Below are 21,107 nucleotides of genomic sequence, written 5' to 3' on the forward strand. Positions count from 1 at the left end.
TAAAGCATAAGAATGACCCCAGTCAAGTCATCAGGCTTAACTGTTTATTTGGTATCAATGAGAACTATTTTCTTCTTACTGACACTCTTAGTGTCTCCAGCTAGGTACCTAAAACTGAGGAGCCCAGACCTCCATTAACTTTTGAAAAAATCTGGTCTTCCTTTGCCTAGGAATAAACAACACCCACGATCCCAAACTCAAACAAAACACATCTGCATGCATCTCACACACATTTTGAGTAACCTAACAGCAAAATCTATTAAAGAAGCTTATAAGTAGTGACACTATAGAAGGTAGCTAACAACAATAGAAAGGATCACAGAGAAAGCTGACTCTGAAACAAGTCCATCAATCATTTTAGAACTTATATGGTATGTTGTGTGGCAAGCCATCTAACCAATTACATGAAAAAAACCTCACTATGCTGTTTCCAAAATGTAAATACACATAGTATTTTTTAGTAACACATTTATGTAATGCTAAAATCTAACAAAACAGCCTACCTGTACAAAAGAGCAGAGATAATGAGTAAAGCAGAAGTTAGCTATTTTCTGACTTACATGAATTTAAAGTTCAATTTTAATACTTGATAATATGGGTGAGCACAAGACAGTATGTAAACTATTTAGATGAGAAAACCAGCAATCCAACATCCATATTCTCAAACTACTGATGTCCCGTCAGGCAGCAAATACAGTGAAGGATGTATCCATCAGCCAAGTGACCAAGAAATACTAGCATAGTATCAACTTATTACAGAAGAGTTAAATTGTTCACTGGATGAGTTACTCATTATTACAATCATGGCAATAAAGTAATCAAAACTTTTAAAATTCAAAGGCTGGAAACAAAATTAGATTTAGGCAAATTAAGAAGAGGAGATCCACTTTTAAAAAGCAAACACCATTTGAAATAACCGCTGGACCAAGATTAATGGTGAGGTGTTTGTACCAGTATGGCCTTTTCTTTTCTTTTTTTTTTTTTTTTTTTTTTTTTTTTTTTTTTTTTAAGGAAGGGAAAAAAAAAAAGTTTTGTCTGGCCTAAGGCAACCCTAGAGTAAGAGAAAAAGGAAGACTAAAACACAATGGTTTGATCCAAAGGCCATCACAGCCAGTGAGAAGACCCTGACGTCAGCAACCCTAGATAACATCCATCTTTTACAAGACCTTACATCTTCACCCTAGTAGTGGATTCATGCTAAGCTCTAGCTATGAAAATAATACTTTTGCCCTGTAGTGACTCCCAGTGAAACAATCTTTAAACGCTTTGCACTGTGTAGCTTGCGGCAATGAAAATCCAAGTGTTCCTTTCATGGGATTAAGAACCTGCTCTTTTCTGTCACAGGTCTTTCTTACGCTAACCTCATGCATTCACCCCTGCTCCCTAGGTTCATTCCCAGGACCATTTCTCTTGTTGAATCACTAACAAAATGAGCTATTAATCATTTTTCTATTGCGTTATGCTTCCGTTTCTGCTTGGGATGCTCTAAAGTATCCTCCTGACAGTATTTTCCAAAGCTCCTTCTTTCAACTGTCCTCTGGGAAACATCATGGTAACCAGATATATAGTATGATGCTATCAAAGGCTTCCATATAGCGAATCTTGTGACAATAGAACTCTGCTAATGGGATTTGCATCCCAGCTCAATAGAAAAAAGCACTGTAATAACCTCCCTTTTTTTTTCTAGTGCTGTAATCATCTGTTATGCTTTTCACTAGTACTTCAAAGTAATTTTCTATTGTTCTGTTACTCTGAACTTCAGCTCAGCAGGGCTTAGCTTTTCAAAGGATCACAGAGGGGGATCTTAATTACTCATTTTTTTCATTTTTCAAACAAAATCTCAAATCCATTAAACAAACAAATCCATTAAAAAATTCCTTTTAGATCTCAGGATTTCCTGTTGATGGATTCACAGAGAATTAAAATTAAAAAATAAAAAAAATAAAAAAAATATGTAGCCTAGTATGTCTCAAGTTTTACCTAAAGACCTGATTCTATCACAGCTACTACTATGGTGAGGGAACTTGAACTGTGCAAAAGGCCTGGAAGACCAGCTCTGTTCTCAGCTTTGGCAATAACTATCTAAAAACTTGCAAAAATCAATGAGACCTACTTTTCAAAATGTCCACACACATAGGCTACCTCTCAAGAACCCCGATTCTGAACTAGAAAGGCACTAACAATTAACGTGTCACAAATGGAAGAATTTTGCCATATCTCTGGAGTCCTAAGCTTAGTTTTATGAAGATAAATGTAAACTTCCAGTTCACCACTGAAAGTCTGGTAGAGGTCAAGCTTATACACCAAGTCATGGCCAAAGCTTGGTCTAGAAAAACTCTCTTCCCCAAATCCCTGCTAGTGCAAACTAGTGCAAACTAGCCAGCCCTAATCAGGACCAGATTTTCGCATTCCTAAAGTATATTGTAGATTCCCTACCCTCAAGAACACTCGAAAATAACTTCCCACAGGCTCCTGTAGTTGAAGGACGTTAAGTCACTGCATGCAGTTCAACAACAGGAACACCACTGAAAGAAAATGTTGTTTAAATCTAAACTGAGTGGCACAGAACAGCAAATTTAAGTTACTAAATACAGACTAGAAATTATATTCCTGTTTTGATCCAAATGTGGAAAAATGAACCTCATTGTTGACTTACCAGGAGTCTAATATTACTCAGGGGAGAACAAAGTAGTTTAGCTGAGGCCAGTGGTAAGAGTTACTGCTAGTCTGGATGCCTGCTGGAAAGTGCAATAAAGCATACAAGTCCATGCGACATCCCAATCACCATTTTTATGAACATTTTCCTATTTATTAATAGTAGCTGCTCTAAATTCACTCAAGTTTTATGCCAGCTGCCAGTTCTGGGTCTAGTACAAATTTGAGATATATTACAAGTAAGTACAGCTAGAAATGAAAATAAAAGGTGAGAAAAAAGTGCACCATATGCCAACAAGGCAAGTTCACTGCTGACATGTAAGAGGGCAAGTGAATGGCTGTACATACCAATAATTCCAGAAGCGTAGGTGAGTTCAACCACTAAAGACAATGGAGGAAAAGGTATCAATCATGGAGAAGAAAAACTGGCACCAAAGAAAGCCAAGTTATTTCCCTCCTGGTATTAAACTACAATACCCTTTTCTCTGCTCTGAGACATTCTAACTGTTCCAACTAATTTGTTACCTTCCCCACAGTATATTTACCTGAGCTTTGCATCACCACTTGTATTTATACCTTATTTACCTTTGTACACAGCTCTTGGACCTTAACAGAAGACGTTCAAAATATCAATCACCAGTTATATTGCAGACAAAAGCATATGGAACATAAAATGCATGGGAGCAGGTGGCATTCAAAGACACATGACTGAAATTCATGATACAAATTAGCACCCTTTCTTTACCTGATTACTCAGGAAGAGGAGGTATTTTGTAATTTGCAGCCACCTCCAGGTGCTAACAATCCATTCATTAGCAGCATTTTCACCAAACAGTAGGCTGACCTTGACAGGAAAGTTGCCTCACATTCAAGATACTATTTAAAATCCAATAGCCACTTTGATTGTTGTAAAATGGGTATTGATAGAGATGGAAACTTGAAAAAAATCAATTTATGGATAAGCAATCCCAACAGATGTAGTGTAAGAAAATAATGTTTACATGAAGACAATCTAACACAGTTTGGATTTGAGTTATTACACTGCTGCTGTAGAAGTATGCTTCCTGCTACCTCAGTATATAGACCCCCCCTCCAAAATATAAAGCTGAAATCTCTAGGGTAAGCAACATTGCTCTTGCTGCAGTTCCTGCATGTTCATGACCTACAAAGTGTCATAAAATGCCTATATACTGTGCATATAGAGAAGTGGCTGGTAGGGCAGCATAATAAGGAGACATAGCTAGACCCCAAATTCCTTCACTGAAAAGATCGATGCATGAAAGAGACTGTTTAGGGAAGTACTCCTGAAGGACAGACATTTTTGCAGCGCACTTTCATAGATATCTCCTTCCCATCTGCTTGTCCAACATTAAATACACATCCCACAAGTCAGGATTCAGTCAGCCCGTTCCAAAAGGATGTTGGTAGTTTATTCTAGTACATCAGCCAAGGACATTTTGTAGTATGAATGGCTAATATTTAAAGTAGTTCAACATGTTCTGTTTGATTAAAAGCTTTAATGGAAAGTCTTTATTTGCAGAAAAACAACACAATCCTTTTGAGGAAGGCACAGTGGCTAATGCATCACAACCATTGTAAGAATTGAAAAATACCCGTTTTCTCACCATAAAGCACAAGTGTAATAGTCTTCCTCTTCAGCCAAGCAGAACTACATTAACCAATATTTTAATTCTGCAACTGCATTTATCAGTAAACCCATGGATGTAAGAACAACCAGCCAGAGGTTAAATGGAACCTAAGGAAAAAAAACTATCATAATATGTCTTTCTCCACAAGCAAATACGAAGATGTTATTTAACAACAAACCTGCCATTCCCAGAAATACAGCACTGATGGGAACTTCATCAGATTGCTGTAGAATGTTGCCATTTTACTCTGATTCTTAAAATAATAATCTTATTTTTCAGAGCACAACTTCTTGCTCTTTACAACTGTCATCGTCAGCATTTTAGAATGAAAAGTACTCTACAATGCACAGCCATTTAGCATGCTACCATCAAGTGAGGACATGAAGACAATTCTGGATCATTTAAGTAGTACAGCTTGTAGGGGCAAAGTTTTCAGAAACAAGAAACAATTTTCAGATCCTGAACTTGAGACAATTTTACAGAGGTGATTTCTTAGCACTGCAGTAAATCTGCCCCTTTCCTGGTACTTCACTAGGGAGACATCAAAAAAACAGAAGCGCTTGTGATCACTAGATATTGCTGAAATTCCTGGCATAAATAAGTCATTTGAGTTTCTGATTAAAGAGATTTTAAAGAGCAGAATCAAAATCCCAGGAACTTTTGTTTACTGTCCAGAAAGCCCCTTCTGTTTTCAGCCACCAAAACCTGGGCCTCCATACTTTTCAAACTTAATGTAGAGACAGCTTCAGACTTTAAACTCATAGTCATTTCTGTTAAAAATATATTTACATTTGAACCACTTGCAAAGTAGCCCTAGCGACTAATGTAAACTGGATTTTTTCCCTACGTATTTTTTTTGTTAAAAAGGATTCAAACCAGGAGCTAGAAACATCGCTGAAATACAAGCAGGAATTTAGGATGTGTGACAGGGTTATTAAGGTAAGGCCTCACTGGATCCAGTCTTCCTTATAGGAACCTCCTGGACACAAAAACGTGCAGCTCTGAGAAAAACAGGCCCCTGCCTCTTCCACATATTTTCCACAATTAGGATAAGGACTGCAAGAGAAGCTGTACAACTTCCACTGGTAAAAATGGCTGCATTAACAGCTACAGTCAAAGCACTTTTGATGGATTTGACTAATGTTCCCAGCCTTGTGCTTACTCATAGACTATTTCCAACCCTCTGCATCCACCTCACCTTTCCATATTTAGTCTCCTTATATCAGCTTCACTTACAGTGAGACCTTTTTCCCTTACCTATTCCCCTTTACTGACCTATTTTCTTCAATTTCTCTTGCCATTTGGTTTGTTCCCTCCGCACTATACCCAACCCAATAAATCCTTCAGTGGACTACCAGTGTTTCTGCCATATTATTCCTCATCCTGCTTTTGCAAACTATCCCTTCTCCAGCACTTCATCCATCCCACCTTTAGGACAGCACTAATATTGTATGACTGTACCTAACACAAATGGAACGTGTTCTAGATTGGTTTACTGCAGTAATGAGTATAATGAAGTAAAATCATGGTAGTCTTTAGCTTATACTACCTCACTATTGTCACTTATCCAGCTTGTATGGTAAGAGTGGTAAAAGCTGCCTGTCCCCTGGAAGTGAAGAAATCAGATTTCAGTGTCTTTCACAAAGCACAGGGAAGGAAGTTCATGCAAACTTGTACAGATTGAAATAGTTATTTTCAAAGTATGTTAGTAAAAATAGATTTCATACAAGCCTGCAATAAGACAAAGGCTAATTAGCTACAACAACTTTTTCTTGAGGAGGAGTTACACCTGGGATGATTTTAGCCTAGAATAGCCACACTTATAGATGTGATTTTTTTTTATTATTATTTTTTTAAACTTAGGACATATCACATCACACCTTCATTTTTACTTGATGTTAAAGTGACAGGGTTAATGAAATAAGTTATTTTGATAGAACACAACCTACTTGAAAATAACACTTATGTCTCAGCATTCTGTACTTGGTGTAACACCCAAGACTGCTGCAACTTAGAGAAGCTGGTCAATATTTTATCTTTTTTTTTTTTTCCTCTGCATTTTTCTCTCCCTTCTTCCCCCAATTTGTGTAGCTGGCAATATACTGTGGATCAACAGCCCCATTGTTTCCTTTTCATCACTCCTTTATGAGATCTCAAGCACATAAGGCTGGTCATTAAGCACTGTTTCTAAGGATTTCACTCTTTCAGAACTTCTTTCAGTTCACACACCAAAACCCCCAGGTTGTCCTAGTTCTGCAGCAGTCTCTCTGCTGGGACTCCTTCAAAAGCAGGATCCAGGAGGCACAAGATTGCTGACACCTACAGTAGACCACCAGGATTGTCAGTCAGGCATTGCCAAAACCTTGTCCTGGATTTACTGAGGTTTACTGAAGCTGACATGTTTTGAAGAAAAACATTCCAGGTTCACTATGTCACCACCTTCCTCTGTCATTTTACTTAGATAGAAAATATCCACCTATTTCTGGAAGCTACCTACCAGCAAAAGTCTTATTAGCTTAAATAGGGCTTCTGCTCTCACAGACTCTGTGAAAAACTATTCACAGCACCAGTAATTACTTTCAATACAATTATGCTCAGAGGACAGAAACCATTTGAGGTAGTCTCAAGCAAAACAGTCTGTGGTCCACTCGATTTTATTCAGCTTCTTACCCCAACCCTTCACTGAAGCACTACAGTTAAGGGCCCATTAGTGTTACAGCAAGAAGCACTCCATGTCCCAAGTGTCACCCTGCACAGGTTGGCAAGAGGAAGACTTAAAATTCCAAAGAACAGACAAAAAAAGTCTGATTAACAGAACACAGCTGTCCTGGTTTCAGCTGTGATAGAGTTAACTGTCTTCCTAGTAGCTGGTACAGTGCTGTGTTTTGAGTTCAGTATGCGAAGAATGTTGATAACACACGGATGTTTTCAGTTGTTGCTCAGTAGTGTTTAGACTATAGTCAAGGATTTTTCAGCTTCCCATGCCCAGCCAGGGCACAAGAAGTTGGCACAGGACACAGCCAGGGCACCTGACCCAAAGTGGCCAACGGTGTATTCCATACCATGGGACGTCCCATCTAGTATAGGAACTGGGAAGTGGGGGCAGGGAATCGCCGCTCGGGGACTGGCAGGGTGTTGGTTGGCGGGTGGTGAGCAATTGCCCTGCGCATCATTTGTACATTCCAATCCTTCTATTACTGCTGTTGTAATTTTATTAGTGTTATCATTATCAGTTTCTTCTTTTCTGTTCTATTAAACTGTTCTTATCTCAACCCACGAGTTTTACTTCTTTTTCCCAATTTTCTCCCCCGTCCCACTGGATGGGGTGGAGTGAGTGAGCGGCTGCATGGTGCCTAGCTGCTGGCTGGGGTTAAACCACAACAACAGCATAAAACCAACACATACAAGGTACTACAAGATGCTAAATACTGCTATTCAGTAACTGAGCGCATCTGGTTTGCTGTCTCTTTTTTAACCTCAACCCTCAAAACACAGGAAATGTGGGACAAAAATAAGTTCAACACACTTACCCTTCTTCCCTTTGTTATTTAATACAGAATATGTCTTTCAGTGTATCTTTTTAAATCAAAAAATATGTAGAATCGCATCTAGAAAAAAACACTTGACAGCCCTTCCACTGAGCACTTCTTGCTGATATTGCAAGTGAGAGAGCCCATTTGGGGTACAGTACTTGTTCAGATGCTTTGAATCATCCTGTGCAAGTCTCTCCCTTCTTTTCTCACTCCTCTGCTTACAGAGGCACCTAATTTAGGTTTACTGGAATTAAGTGCTATGACTACATCCTGCCCGCTTCATCCCTTACTCCAATTCCTTTCAAATGTACACCTTCCCCCTGTAGCCTACTGTACGCTACACCCACCAGCCCTTATGCCTATGGTGCAATCAAATAGTTCTACCTGCCCCAGTCAGCTACGAGGAATCTCTCTGCAAGGTTCCCAGCCTGGTAACAAGTTAGAGACAGTCCCTGCGGTTTGTCAGAAAGCTTCTGAAGGACTACATTTCTGCACCGGAGGAATTAATAGCTCCAAGCTTGTAAAGATTTACATATCTCCACAAAATGTCACTAGATCTGCAGCTATCATACCAGAGATGATGATTAGCACTGTGCATATTAAACAAAGGGGTAGTGAAATCCGATTTACATATTTCTGACACGCACGCAAATTCCCACTGCTTTCACAACATAATATCTACACGGTTCATTTTATTTTGATTAAAATTAACACATTTCACTGATGACCTTTAAAGAAATGCTTGCTTCCAGACTCTTAAATGCACCATTGATCTACTATACTTTGTCAGCAAAACAATGATCATTCCTAAGATGCCTCTGAAAAGCTACAGTCCTACACAGATCAGTCCATAAAGTTCCCACTGACGTAAGCAATGCAGAGATGCAGAATTTGCATAATCAGCTCATTTGCTGCATTCAGCAACAAGGGACACATTCTGCCGATTCACACCCTCACCAGAAGGTTCCTCTAGTTAAGAGGAAATTGCCACATTGCAATTCAACAGACATGAAGTACATTAGCTGGGTAGCAGCTAAGTAAATAAGCAAATGAAGAAGTATGTGAGTTATTATTACCTTTGCTCCACAGACAATGAAAATGACCTTTGTTGAAAGGCTGGTTCAGAATCAGAAGGCAAAACTTCAGGTTTCCTGTAAGATAAATGTTGATCCTTATTAGCAAGAATATTGATTTTTTTTCCCCCTTTTTTTATTTTGCTTTTGCCATATTAATTTTAGCCCAACCACCTCAGAGCAACTCCACTAATTTCCTTGCTTCTTAGGTTTCATCATTTTCAGATCAAGGAGGTGCCAGAACTTTATTAGACACCTTTTACTTGGTAGGTTTTTGTTAAACTTAAAATTTAAAGTGACTTTTACCCACTGAAGGCCATCCTCAACAGGATCCCACATCTACACAGCTCTCATTTAATCTCCCACTTGCCGCTGCCACCTGGATGTAGCATTTACTGATATGAGCTTTGCCCTGGCTTCTATCAACAAGGAAGGCTGTAGATGACTCCATATGAAGCTGTCTCTAACCTAGGTCCAATATTCCACCCTTCTGGTGGATGCAGAATTCTTGCTGCCATCAGTTGCTTCTATGCCTACATTTTCATATACCATGTAGAAGCTCTAATTGTGGTAGAACCACCCTGGTAGTTACTTTACAAATACAGAATGAAAGGCCACACCCAAGGAGCTTAAAATCAAAGCTAGTAAAAGCAAAAGTGAACTTTAGCCTGTGTTATCTAGGTGATGATGCAGACTAAAAGTCTCAGTGGATTTACCAGCAACCTGAACTGATCCAAATTTTAGGCTACTAAAGCCTCCTGCCCTAGCCGTATGTCCATTGTGAAGGTTGATAATAAACCCACAAATATAAAAGACTTAAAGTAAAAAGATTTATGATGTGACACACTTTGTTTTCAAAGAGTAAATACGTAAATCTTTATGACAGTTGCCTATGGTGGGATTGGCATTATTTCACTTCCTAATTATCTTGCCAATCATATAGGAATACAAGTTTCCCCTGGAGCTTGATAGCCTTAGGCAATCAGGTTAATGAATTATTATTTGGTCACATGAAGCCGCTGGAATTGAAAAAAGAAAACCTCTATCACTAGAAAGTCTTTCGGGCAGATCCAGTATAGCAGGAGGCAGAAGGCTACAGGTAAAGCTGTGGCTTAAGCTATATGACATTACCAGGGAAAATACAGGTGGTGAAAGTCCTATAGGTGCGGGAACATCTTGGGGTGGGAGTAGGGAGGGGACAATCTTTAAACAAAAAAATGAAATGCATGGTTAGGAGCATGAACTGAAGGTTAGGAGATTGAGACACCACTATTCTACATCTTGCCTTTCAAATGATTTAGGGTTTCTCCACTGACCCATTCTAAGCCTCAGTTCCCTACAACAGAAATAACAGTACTGCCCTCCTTTGTAAGTATCAAGAGAAACACTACTGAAGACCTAGATAATTTTTACTCCAGTAAAAAGTCTATACATTTATCACAGCTATCTTCTGTGTGTGTGTTGCTTTCCTCATGTCTTCCCCTTGCGTCTTTGCTGACATGGTCCACACCTCTAATTCATGTATATACAGGGAAATAAATTTACTTAGAAAAGAACGGAGAGGTCAGAGGACCAAGTAAACAAAGGAAAGTGAGAAAAATCATTTTCTTTGTGTAGTCTGAAAAGTTTTGTCTTGTCCTTGAACTTTAAGAGAAAAGTAGAAAACAATACATTCAAACTAAGTGCTAATTTCCAGCTGCCTCACAAAATGAGACCTGAGCAGCAGATCTCCTAATGATGGTTAAGTGAGAAAGGCTGCCAACTCCTTAAACATCATCATCTAGTGGTGCCATCCACTGAAGAGAGCCGGCAAACATCACAGGTTCTTTTACTGTTATAATACAAATAGACACAGGTGCTATAAACCTATTCCTCCTGTTGAACCATGAAAGGCATTTCTGTGTCTGTTTTAAACCCTTAAGCTGTATCAGCATATGAAAACACAGTAGATTTTTAACTTTTCTTGCACATCAGGAGGATGTTATATACTTGTTGTATACTCAGATATGTATTTGAAGCCAAGGCCTGGCTGTAGGTGTCCACACTGAGACTTCAGAGGCTGATTTTTCAGAGATGACAATTCCAAGAGCTTTCCAGTGAGGCCTGTAAGAGCTGCTGGCTCTTACTTGTCCAGTTATTGCAAAGAAGCAAAGAGGTAGATGGCCCAGCACACACAATTATGAGGGGGGGTGGTGCGTGTTTTGTATTGTTTGGTGTGTTGGGTTTTTTTAAGCACAGTTATGGATTGAAAAAGTGGAGAAATGGAAATTATTGTTTCTCCTGCTTTTAGAAAAGTGAATGTGTTCCAGTCATTTCAAACCACTGCAATTAATGCATGATAAAATGCTATGATTAATGCTACCAAAATGAGCTTAAATGTCAATATTTTAATGGCGCTCACTGAGTTAATATAAAGCTGCACAAAGGGCTCGGTCCTCAGTAGATGTAACACAGTAATAAAATTGGGCCGCAATAATTTACAGCCATTGCCCTAAAAAATATTAATAAATTGCGACTTCTGATGGCAAAGACCACGTCAACAGACAGAATATGCAACATCCATCACTGAGAAAAACTGATGAGAGCTAACCATGCCACTGCATGAGCACTCTACTGGCTATTCGTTTGAAAACAAATCTACTTCAAGGCCATTTATCCTTAAAAGCCCTTAGAAAATTAGGAAGCATTTATCTCCTGGACTGTCTGCCCATCCATTTTTCACACAGATAATTAGCACCCTGACCCAACCATTAACAAAATTGTGCTGTTTGGACTAACGGGGAAGAGAATTCTGTAAGCCGAATTCAGCAGCGAAAATAATCTGTCCCCAGATATGGATATCTCCACTGAAGAAGCTTTTGTTGACCTTTGTTAGAGGCAGAACAAGTTGGTCTCTTGCACAGTTTCTTCCATTTTTAGACAAATTTTCTCTTTCATTATGTACTTTTCTTGCAGCTTTTGCAGACTGAGCAAATTCACCCATCTGCAGCACAAGCAGAAAAGAATAAATTCCTCCATACAAAACCTCCAGCTTATTCTTGATGTTTACACCAACACGGAGAATGAATGGAGCCAAGTCCCACAATGTAAGTCCTCTTGTAGAGGTATTAACCGTGCAGTAAGGCCTAATTTCTACAGGACAGGAGGACAGAAGGATGACTATAGAGAATTTTTACTTGCATTTAGGGAACCACATTTGTTCATTGCCAGGCTTACCTGCTTGTTTTCCTATTTGCTGTTTATATACCTTGCAGTCTTATAGGCATAACTTACAGACGTATGTATTAACAGGTGCACAGCTACATCAACAGCCAGTTATATGCAACAATACAGTTAAAAAAAAATCTTCTAGCAGACTTCAAAAATTCCTAGTCTTTGGATAAAGCTGGATCATTTTAATCCCGCCAGAAACAGAAAACCATTTCCTTACTTTCCTGGGCTGCAAATCAATCAACAATCCCTACAAGTCCCACTGGGACCATCAGTGAATAACCTCATCCTTTCTGAAAACTTTCTCCCTTCTCTGCTTTCCAACAATTATTTAGCTGCACTTCTTTGACGAAGCTTTTCTCATGGTTGCTTAGAAAGGGCTTTAATCAAAGGTGTTGTGAACGTCTCTGACAGCCTACGCAATGCCTTTTTACCCCATTTTAACTCAGAAGAATTGCAATATATTTTAGAGTGCACATTTGCTATTCCAAAACCCTTCTTGGCTTCTCCCTGTCATATTATACTCATCTAGCTATTCTATAAATATTTATAATGTCATTATGCATTTTTTATTGATTTCCCCTTGTCACATGCCAGTCTTCAGGCTGTATGTCTGTCACAAAGCATATGCAAAAGGCATATATATTTTTAAAGACAACCTTTTCTCTGGTAGCCAATAAAATAATATATGCCCCTTCTTTGTTTCCTTTCAGTGTTACAATAATATCGCTAGAAGTTATTCCGAATACTGTGAGGTTCCTGGCTATTGAATTTTCCGAGGGGGAAAATGCTTTCATTGCTTCAAACTAGAGGGCCTTTGGGAAAGATCACTGTTATTCCCAGTCTTTGTGAAATGATGTAAGCAGTAACACACAATGGGGAAGATACGCTGTGCTAAGATACCAGCGTGCCTCAAGGTGCTAACGAAGTATGACTCCAAAGTCAGAGCTTCAACCACGGAAAGGGGCTTCTGCTAAACAATTCACATTTTGATCTCTTGTTTGGTATTTGTTTTTTACTGCTTGGCTGAAGAGAAGCTATCCCTCTCCTTTCCAATGGTCTATTAAGGATCTTCCACAAGGAGGCAGGTTTAGTACAGAGGAAGGAGGAGGAAAGAGGTAGTAGAGGAACAGAGGGATTTTACCATTAGTAAAGTATTTCATTAATTTAATCTAGAAAGTTGAAAGTTGGAAGGTGGTTATAAATTTTCAGAAAATTTCTATACTGGTAGAAGTACATCTAGATATCCAAGATACTAACCAAGATCCCTTGAAAGATACTGCAGAGAGTTGGGTTACACATATCCCTGATCACACAGGTGGGAGTCCAACTACACAATGAGCTTCTGAGAAAAACACTGAATGATCCCACTGAAAATTTCCTTATGCTCATGTTGCTGCTCTCACATCACTCTGCTTTCCAGGATTAAAAAAAAAAAAAAAAAAAAAAAAAAAAGTTATTTGGTTTCCAGTACCATCATTCCGGAAATTCCTGCCCCACAGATTTGTCTTTTAAATGAACAGTCACTGCCTACTTAAATGTCAGAGTATGTGGGAAGGGGCAAGGCATTTTTTCACAATTCCAAAACAGTGACACTGATAAAAGACAGCAGAGCAACAGGCTGAGGCAGCTTTTCCTATGGCAGTTGAAGTTTCTTCTGCTGAAGAATTAGCATTGAAATTGTGATTCTAAGAATTCCACGTAAGTTATATTTAGTGGGAGCCTATCATAATAAACCCTAAAGAAGGCAGTTCGTGAAACCAACAAACACAACAAAATAATGTTCATGCAGAACTACAATTAAGATAGATAAGGCTATTGCTACAGATCACCAAAGCAAAATTACTGAAGCAACTTCCTGTATTGGTTTGGGGTTTGGTTTTGGTATGGTTTTGTGTTTGGTTGGTTGGTTTTTAATTAAACTCTCCTATTTAGTTGAAATATAATCTTAAAAAAAAAAATTAGAAAACACCCATTTTTACTTAAAAAAATTTCTTAACATACTGTGTGGATTGAAAAACTTGGCTCCTGTGTAGTGCTAAGCATTCCTAAGTCAAAAGCTGGAATGGGAACTTCAGCTATTGGTGAAACAGATGTCACTAACATGGGATAATTAACAAGTGAGCTTATAAAAGGTATGAATTATGACATCAAGAAAAAAATAATTCCTAGTAATGAACTGGAGTGGACAATTTTAAGAAACTCTTAAGGAAAAAAGGTTTTAATACTGATATTCCTTAAATTAGAAACATGACTATTTAAAGAATATTACTTTATTAAAACAGCCCACATTCTTGCTTAAAAGAAGGCTCATGCAGAAGAATGCCACTGATTACACCTGAAGTATTCTGGGTTTACATCAGTGAAAGAGAAATTACCCTAAAATGGTATCTTTTGCGGCCTCCAATGGCAGAAAACTATTGTAGTGTTGAACACAGAAAGGAAAAGTATTTTAACTGCTCACTACAACCTCAAAAAGCTGCTTGGTAAAACTTTTTTCATTTTTTTGTATTAGCTGTAGCACCACAATTAGCTTTTTCTTTGACATTCTTCAGCATTTTTAGTGCAGTCTTAATTGGCTATGTGTTCCACCTATCACTTGAAAAAAAAAATAATCCGAAACACTGAATCAGTTTCACTAAACAAATGGCAATGTATTGCCTTTTGGTTTTTTAACCTTGTCTTTATGAAAAAGCAAATAGATGCTCAGCACGTACACAGATGTTACTTAAACACAGAGAATGTGGGATTTTAAAGCTAAAATAAAGGAGTTTGGGGGATCAGCAACAAATCTACATCATTTTCTGCCGAGTAAGCACCTGTCTCCAAGTGTTAAGTCCAAAACCGATGCTCTGGGAAGAACTACTTGCCAGATTATTGAAATGGACCATTTCATCCAGGGCTTGTTTTAAGAGCTACCATCCACTTCCCAAACATACTCAACTGGAACAGCCTCCCCATCAGAAATGAAGTAAGTAAATGTTTGATTAGACAAAAAACTAAGGAGAATGAGTCTATTAGACTAAGGAGCATCCCCCATTTCCTGAAAAGGTTTCTTCATTGTGGTTCAGGTTTTTTGGGGTTTTAGACACTGAAACACCACCACCTGTAGTTTCCTGCACGATAAGCAGATGCAGTTACTAACAGGCAATTTACTTGCCGATGTAGCAATTTTTCTTGAAAGTTGACTTCTACGTCACAAGAAACGATTCAGGTTTCATCAATGAATGTCTTTGGCAACTCACTGACTACAAGCGCTATCTATGTCTACCTTAGCAAGTAGCATGGCACAATAATATCAGGTCTATAAAGCAGAACTGTCGATGCTGAAAGTATGATATTCACACTATACGTGTTTTGGGAAGAATGGGAGGTTAGGTCCAGTCTGGTCCTGTAGACTAAATACCCATTAGCAGTAGGAGAGCATTATGTACACTCCTGGAGCACATTTTTAGTTTCATCCAAAAGGAAATTAGCTTACATATTCCAAAAGCACTTTGCAATGTAAAGCAAAGCACAGTCAATAGACAGAATCAGGAGACTTGCTTCAGAAGCATATTCTTGATCCAAAATAAAATGCTAATGTAAATATACCAATAGTCACATGGCTTTTGGCTTATCAATTTTTTATTTTTTAAACAACATCTTTATCAAACTAAGACGACTAATGCCACAAGATCAGCTTAATTTAAATGAACAACACATTTTTGTAATCTTATCAAAATTTGGCTCTAACTTTAGATTGTCATACTTAAGATGCAACCTGACACTTGTATCTGTAATGTAGGGAAGGCGGGGGAGGGCGGGGGGGAGTGTTTACCCAAAACTTGAACTTATCTTCGCTACAAATTCCTAGAAAAGCACCTAACATCAAATCCTAAGATCCTACTTTTTAAGGTTACCTTTCAAAATGAAACCTCACTTTGTACTGAACAAACAGTGCACCTTACACAAAAAAAGCTCCTCGCTCTGCTGTTCTCTTTCTTGAACTAAGTTTTCCTCCAGCAGTTCTTCCCTTCACCAGGAAACCCAGTCTGCTGCTGTAATACAGGGGAATCTAAAAAGGATCATTTCAAACTTATGCAGCCAAAATCAACAGTCTGAAATGTAAATGCTTCACGTTTAGTAAGTTTCACAACTCCTGCAGAACTGCTGCTTTGAAAATGGAAAAAATTCTTTCAAGTCAGTCAGTAAAATCCACTCCCTACATCTGTGCTACTGCTAACAAGGTAGTTGTCAGCTTTAATTCAGAGAAACAGTTAAGCTTGGACTATTGTATTAATTATAGCCACTACTTATAAAACACTATGAAGCTGCATTTTACCACACTGAATCCCAAGTCTCCAAACAAGCCATTTAATTTTCCTCATAAGAGTGACAACTCCAATAACAAACCAGCACAAATTATGCAAAAGGATCACAGACCTTACAAACATGTTCTCAAACTTATTGAATGAATAAATCAAATATGCATACCCAGCTGCTTTTCGTGCAAAGGCAGTGTTATCCCTGTCAATGCATTTTAGTGTTAATTTTTTCATGTAAATTCTATTGATTTTTGAATATTTTACAGCTTTTAATTCTCCAAGCAAATCCCAGCAAGAGGAGTAGGAAGAAAAGGGGATTTGTGTAAAGAGTCTTACTGAAAAGCTGCAATGTGGTACTCTCTGGAGAGCCCCCTACAAGAATCTGTGTGGATAAATTCAAAACAACTAATTTTTCACAATAAGTCACAAACACAGCCACACACATGGGACAACCCACCTATGTTATTGACCACTGCTGCTCATAGAAGGGTGCTACACCTTGCTATGAAAACTTGTCAATCAATTCCAGGGCTCCTCTGCAGGCTCTGAGGGCTGCGTTTTCCATCTCAGTATGTGATGGGACACTTCTTTTCATACAAACTCCTACAGTCCGTAGGTGCATTTCTGAGTGCTTGGGACTTCTGCTCTTTACGTGTTAAACACCCGAGTCTGGTCAAGCAGAATAAGATCACACAGTTCCCAGTAACGAATCTTCAGTTGTAGATAACTTGTCCAGCATCACAAAGAAACTTCACAGCAGGACTCAACTCTCCAGGGCAACATTTGACTGAACCAAATCATGAAAACTGTCTATTTAAATATATATCATAACAATCACACTTCCTACTATCATATACATGGAAATGATGCTTGTGCCCCATTACCAACTGTCGTTTGAGAATAAACCCATCAGAGTAACCAATCACTTCAGGGAAGGTAGCAAGGTACATAAACCCTAATGGGCTCTTGGAGAGACACATTGACATATGCACCATTTGCTACTGCAAGGCCTTTGGCTTGGTTTACCTCATACCCTTGCTGCTTATCTCCAGAGATGTTGCTAGACCATCTATCCATCGTTCTGCGCTTTGCGCAAATAGGACTTTCATTTCAACCCGAACACAATGAAGTTCAGAATTAGCTGGAAGCCGCAGGGCTTTTTTTAGCTGAGATGTTATCACCTAATCGGTTATACTCTTCCAGTTTTCAGGACTGCTGGTTGGACTCAAATTGCCCAGTGATCCAAAAAAGAAAGAGATTTCTGATATAGGCACAAACAAGTAAGGGTCTAAGAGATTAGTCAGATATATTTCATCCTGTGGCATGGAAAAAATAGCCAGCTGAGGCTGAAGAGATGAATAGGGAGTAAAATAGCAGGAGGAGGGACAATTTTTCTGCAGAATGGGAATTCTAGTCCCCAAGGTTGCAGAATCTGACACGACCTTTCATATTTCAGAAGAATTTAAAAAATGTATGAATTTCGCTGCAACTACCTTCTAAACAATACTAAATGCTTTGCTTTGTTATTCACAGGCAAGTCATCTTCTGAGACAGTACCCATTTTACACCTTCTAAGTTTGATTCCAACTGGAAGCTCTTAAAAGACAAGAATTAGACGTACAGGCTTGCTATAAAAATATTGATACTGTTATGGTAAATTTGACTTTCCTGTTTAAAATTTCTAGGCACAGAGCATTAGGATTGGAGCTTAAATCTACATCAAAGTGAAAATAAAAGCGGATGCAGAGACAATCTAAGAAATTTCCATTTCATCTTCAGGCTGAAAAATAGACACAAATTACTATAAAATATCACCTTCTAGTTTTAACCTTTTTTCTTCAAAAAGATATTAACATATCTTCATTTCAGAGAAACTTTAGGAACCACCGACTGACCTCTTCAGTGCCCCAATACTACTATTACTATTCAAGTAAGTTCCAACCTTAAAAGAAAACCCAAGAAAATTGCTCACTTTCTAGTTGTTTAATAGCCACATCTAATATAATGTCCTCCATGCATTTTAAAAACACAGTATCACATTGTCTGAATACACCATGCTAACAATACTTGTTATCTGGGATGTCTCTATTTCTAGGGATACAACTAGGCATACAAACTCCCTGGCTGACTTGAGAACTTCAGTCCTTACCGTCAGCTCAATCCGCACGCTGCAGGAGTAAGGTGACTTCAAGGAGTCACAAGGCAGAGAAGGCAGATGTCAGTAGTCTCTTTGGGCAAACTGGTATAAAGCACAACACCCTCAGCAAACATTCAGCTCTGCAAACAGTGTAATGCCATCTTATTTCACCTATCTATGGTCAACAGATATCTTTGGGTAATTTCTACAGGATTAACAAAATTTAATAGATATCTAATGATTTACCCATTAGAAAACTGACCAAAGTGTAAGAGCCACTTGAACATGTAAGTGCCTGACTGGACTGCTCAGCCCTCAGAACCCCTGTTCTGCTGCCACCAAGCACTCCACTGACACTTCCGTTATTGGCAATAACATTTCCTATGCACACAGAAGTCTGATTTCTATTTGCAGCGAGATGCACCTGAAGTTTAAAAGGCTGACGGAACCTGATGCCTCCTTTGATCTCAAAACACCACTGGTATCCACCAACTAGACATTTCTCTACTGATCTCATTTGAAGGGCATGTTTGAAGTAGCTGTTCTCAGAGCATACCTAATAGATCTGGCTTCACAGTGTCAGCCATCTCCTTTTTAAAAACTGGGAAAGAGCTATACCTTTTATCAGCAAGGATTAATAGTTGGAGTGCTCCCTCAGGAGGCTGATGACCCACATTCAGGTTCCTTCTCTGTCAGAGGGAATTCACATCCAAATCCCGCTTCAGTAAAGACAGCACTCTCCTCCCCAGACGTGACGTTATTCTTGGGGATGCAGACCCTTCCTTCCCTGCTCCAAAAGTTAAATAAATTACTTGGATTATTTTCATAAGACAGTTAAGCAGGAGGAATATGTGAAAGTCCGACTCTACAGTCCATTGACCTGGATACAGTTTGTTCTCCAAGATTTACTTATCCAAACCTCTCTTTCACACCTTGAATAAATCCTCCAATTACTTCACCATGGTATTACAGGAACATTATACCCACTGTTGCCTCCTTCCTAATGCGTGCTTTCAAGAAAAGCGTAACCTCTGTTTTTGTAGGATGTTTTTCAGATGAGAAGAGTGGTTCTCTCACTATCTTCAGAAGATTTGGCACTTGGAGTCACAAAAGGAGGAAACAACTTTCTGCAGCACAGCATAATATGTCTAAATCCAAAAGAGCATGATTTTAGAATTTCCATTCTTCCCACTGCTCATGGTATTCCCACTGACAAGCTCAGCCTGATTCCTTCTTAGTACACTTATTCTGATGGATTGTACTCCTTGTATACAGCAAATTCTCCCTCTGCCCTGTATACACAGTCTAGCTACCATGCTCAAGACAAGTACGCTGCGACTAAAGTCTTATATGCAATTGCTGAATAGCCCAAGGGCTAAACTCCAGTATAATATTGCGAGTACACACAGTAACGTCCCATTTTCAGAAATGGGAAAATAGGCATTATGTGACTGCAGAAAGATCACACTCCTATTCAGCAAATGAGCAAGTACTAAAAAACAGAAGTTCCTTTCTGCTTCTTAGCCTGATCTTATAACAAACATTACAAATCACAGATGGCTTCCAGCCAAATTCTCATTTGGACAACTTTACAAACTTCTGTTTCAGTATTTTCTTTCAGCCATCCCAATGGAATACAGTATCTCTTATGGTCCTGAACTCTTGTGTACTAATTAAACACTTACTTAACTGCACATAGCATTCAGTCAGGCTACCATGGACTTTGGAGTTGGTTGGGTTTTGTATTTAGAAGGTTCACTGAGTTTAAGAGTTGCGTAAATTGTAAGCGATCTCTGCGACCATCAATTATTTACTTCTCAGATATAATGGGTGAGATTGAGGAGAAAACTCCCATTGACTCCCAGGATTTCACCTCATATACGTTGATGAAAATCCATGCTGAGGCAGTGGGTTATGCAACATCTCCTGCTTCTTCGGGCTGGATGCCAGAGAGGACGTTCAATGCCCATACCACCTTTTCAGTCTTGCAGTTTTCCCAAAGCAGATTTTTCTGTACTTTGAAGGCAGTGGATCTGATGCAAGGTCCAGAGCGTCATCCAGAAGGTTCAGAAGGGCAAAAGGGGCTTTCACAGTGGTGTAAGCTGTGGTGGCAGTGGGAGGATGTTCAGGCCCCCAGACTGAGGTTTTGGTAAAGAGTGATGATCAGAAGACCGTCTTCCACTATTATCACGAGAATCCTTTTAACAGATGTAGGAAGGAAAGGCTATGACTGTAATTTGCCACCAACCTTCACAAACACGTCACTTCTAAAATAACATCTTTTGTTTTCGTGAGCTTCATTTTATTATTTCTCGAGTTAATTTTTTACCTAATGCAGGCAGCTCAGTTCTGCTGCCTGTTTTAGGACATTCTATATAACTTCACATCTACTACTGGCCTCTTTTTTTTTACCAAAGATTTTTAAGACCTACTTGTATGTATTTTATAAATAGATAAATCTACATCTGGAGAAAACAAGCTAAAATAAACTAAAAGAAAGCTGAAAGAACCAAAGGCAATGAAAATTGCATTACATTATCAGC

The 21,107-nt window shown here is 38.7% G+C and overlaps 1 protein-coding gene across 2 annotated transcripts in view; it reads right to left on the reverse strand.

Annotated features, from left to right (window-relative positions):
- Positions 1 to 21,107, reverse strand: part of TPK1 (thiamin pyrophosphokinase 1) — a 321,987-nt gene that overhangs the window by 251,214 nt on the left and 49,666 nt on the right. For both annotated transcript variants that reach the window (XM_049816398.1, XM_049816397.1), the window contains exon 2: positions 8,914 to 8,988. Coding sequence is in view for 1 of the 2 variants with exons in the window: in XM_049816397.1 (XP_049672354.1) it covers positions 8,914 to 8,988 (75 nt within the window). In the remaining variant the exon portion in view is untranslated. The remainder of the gene's footprint in view (positions 1 to 8,913; positions 8,989 to 21,107) is intronic.

Source organism: Accipiter gentilis, chromosome 14 (genome assembly GCF_929443795.1).
Source record: "Accipiter gentilis chromosome 14, bAccGen1.1, whole genome shotgun sequence".
Lineage (NCBI taxonomy): Eukaryota > Metazoa > Chordata > Aves > Accipitriformes > Accipitridae > Astur > Astur gentilis.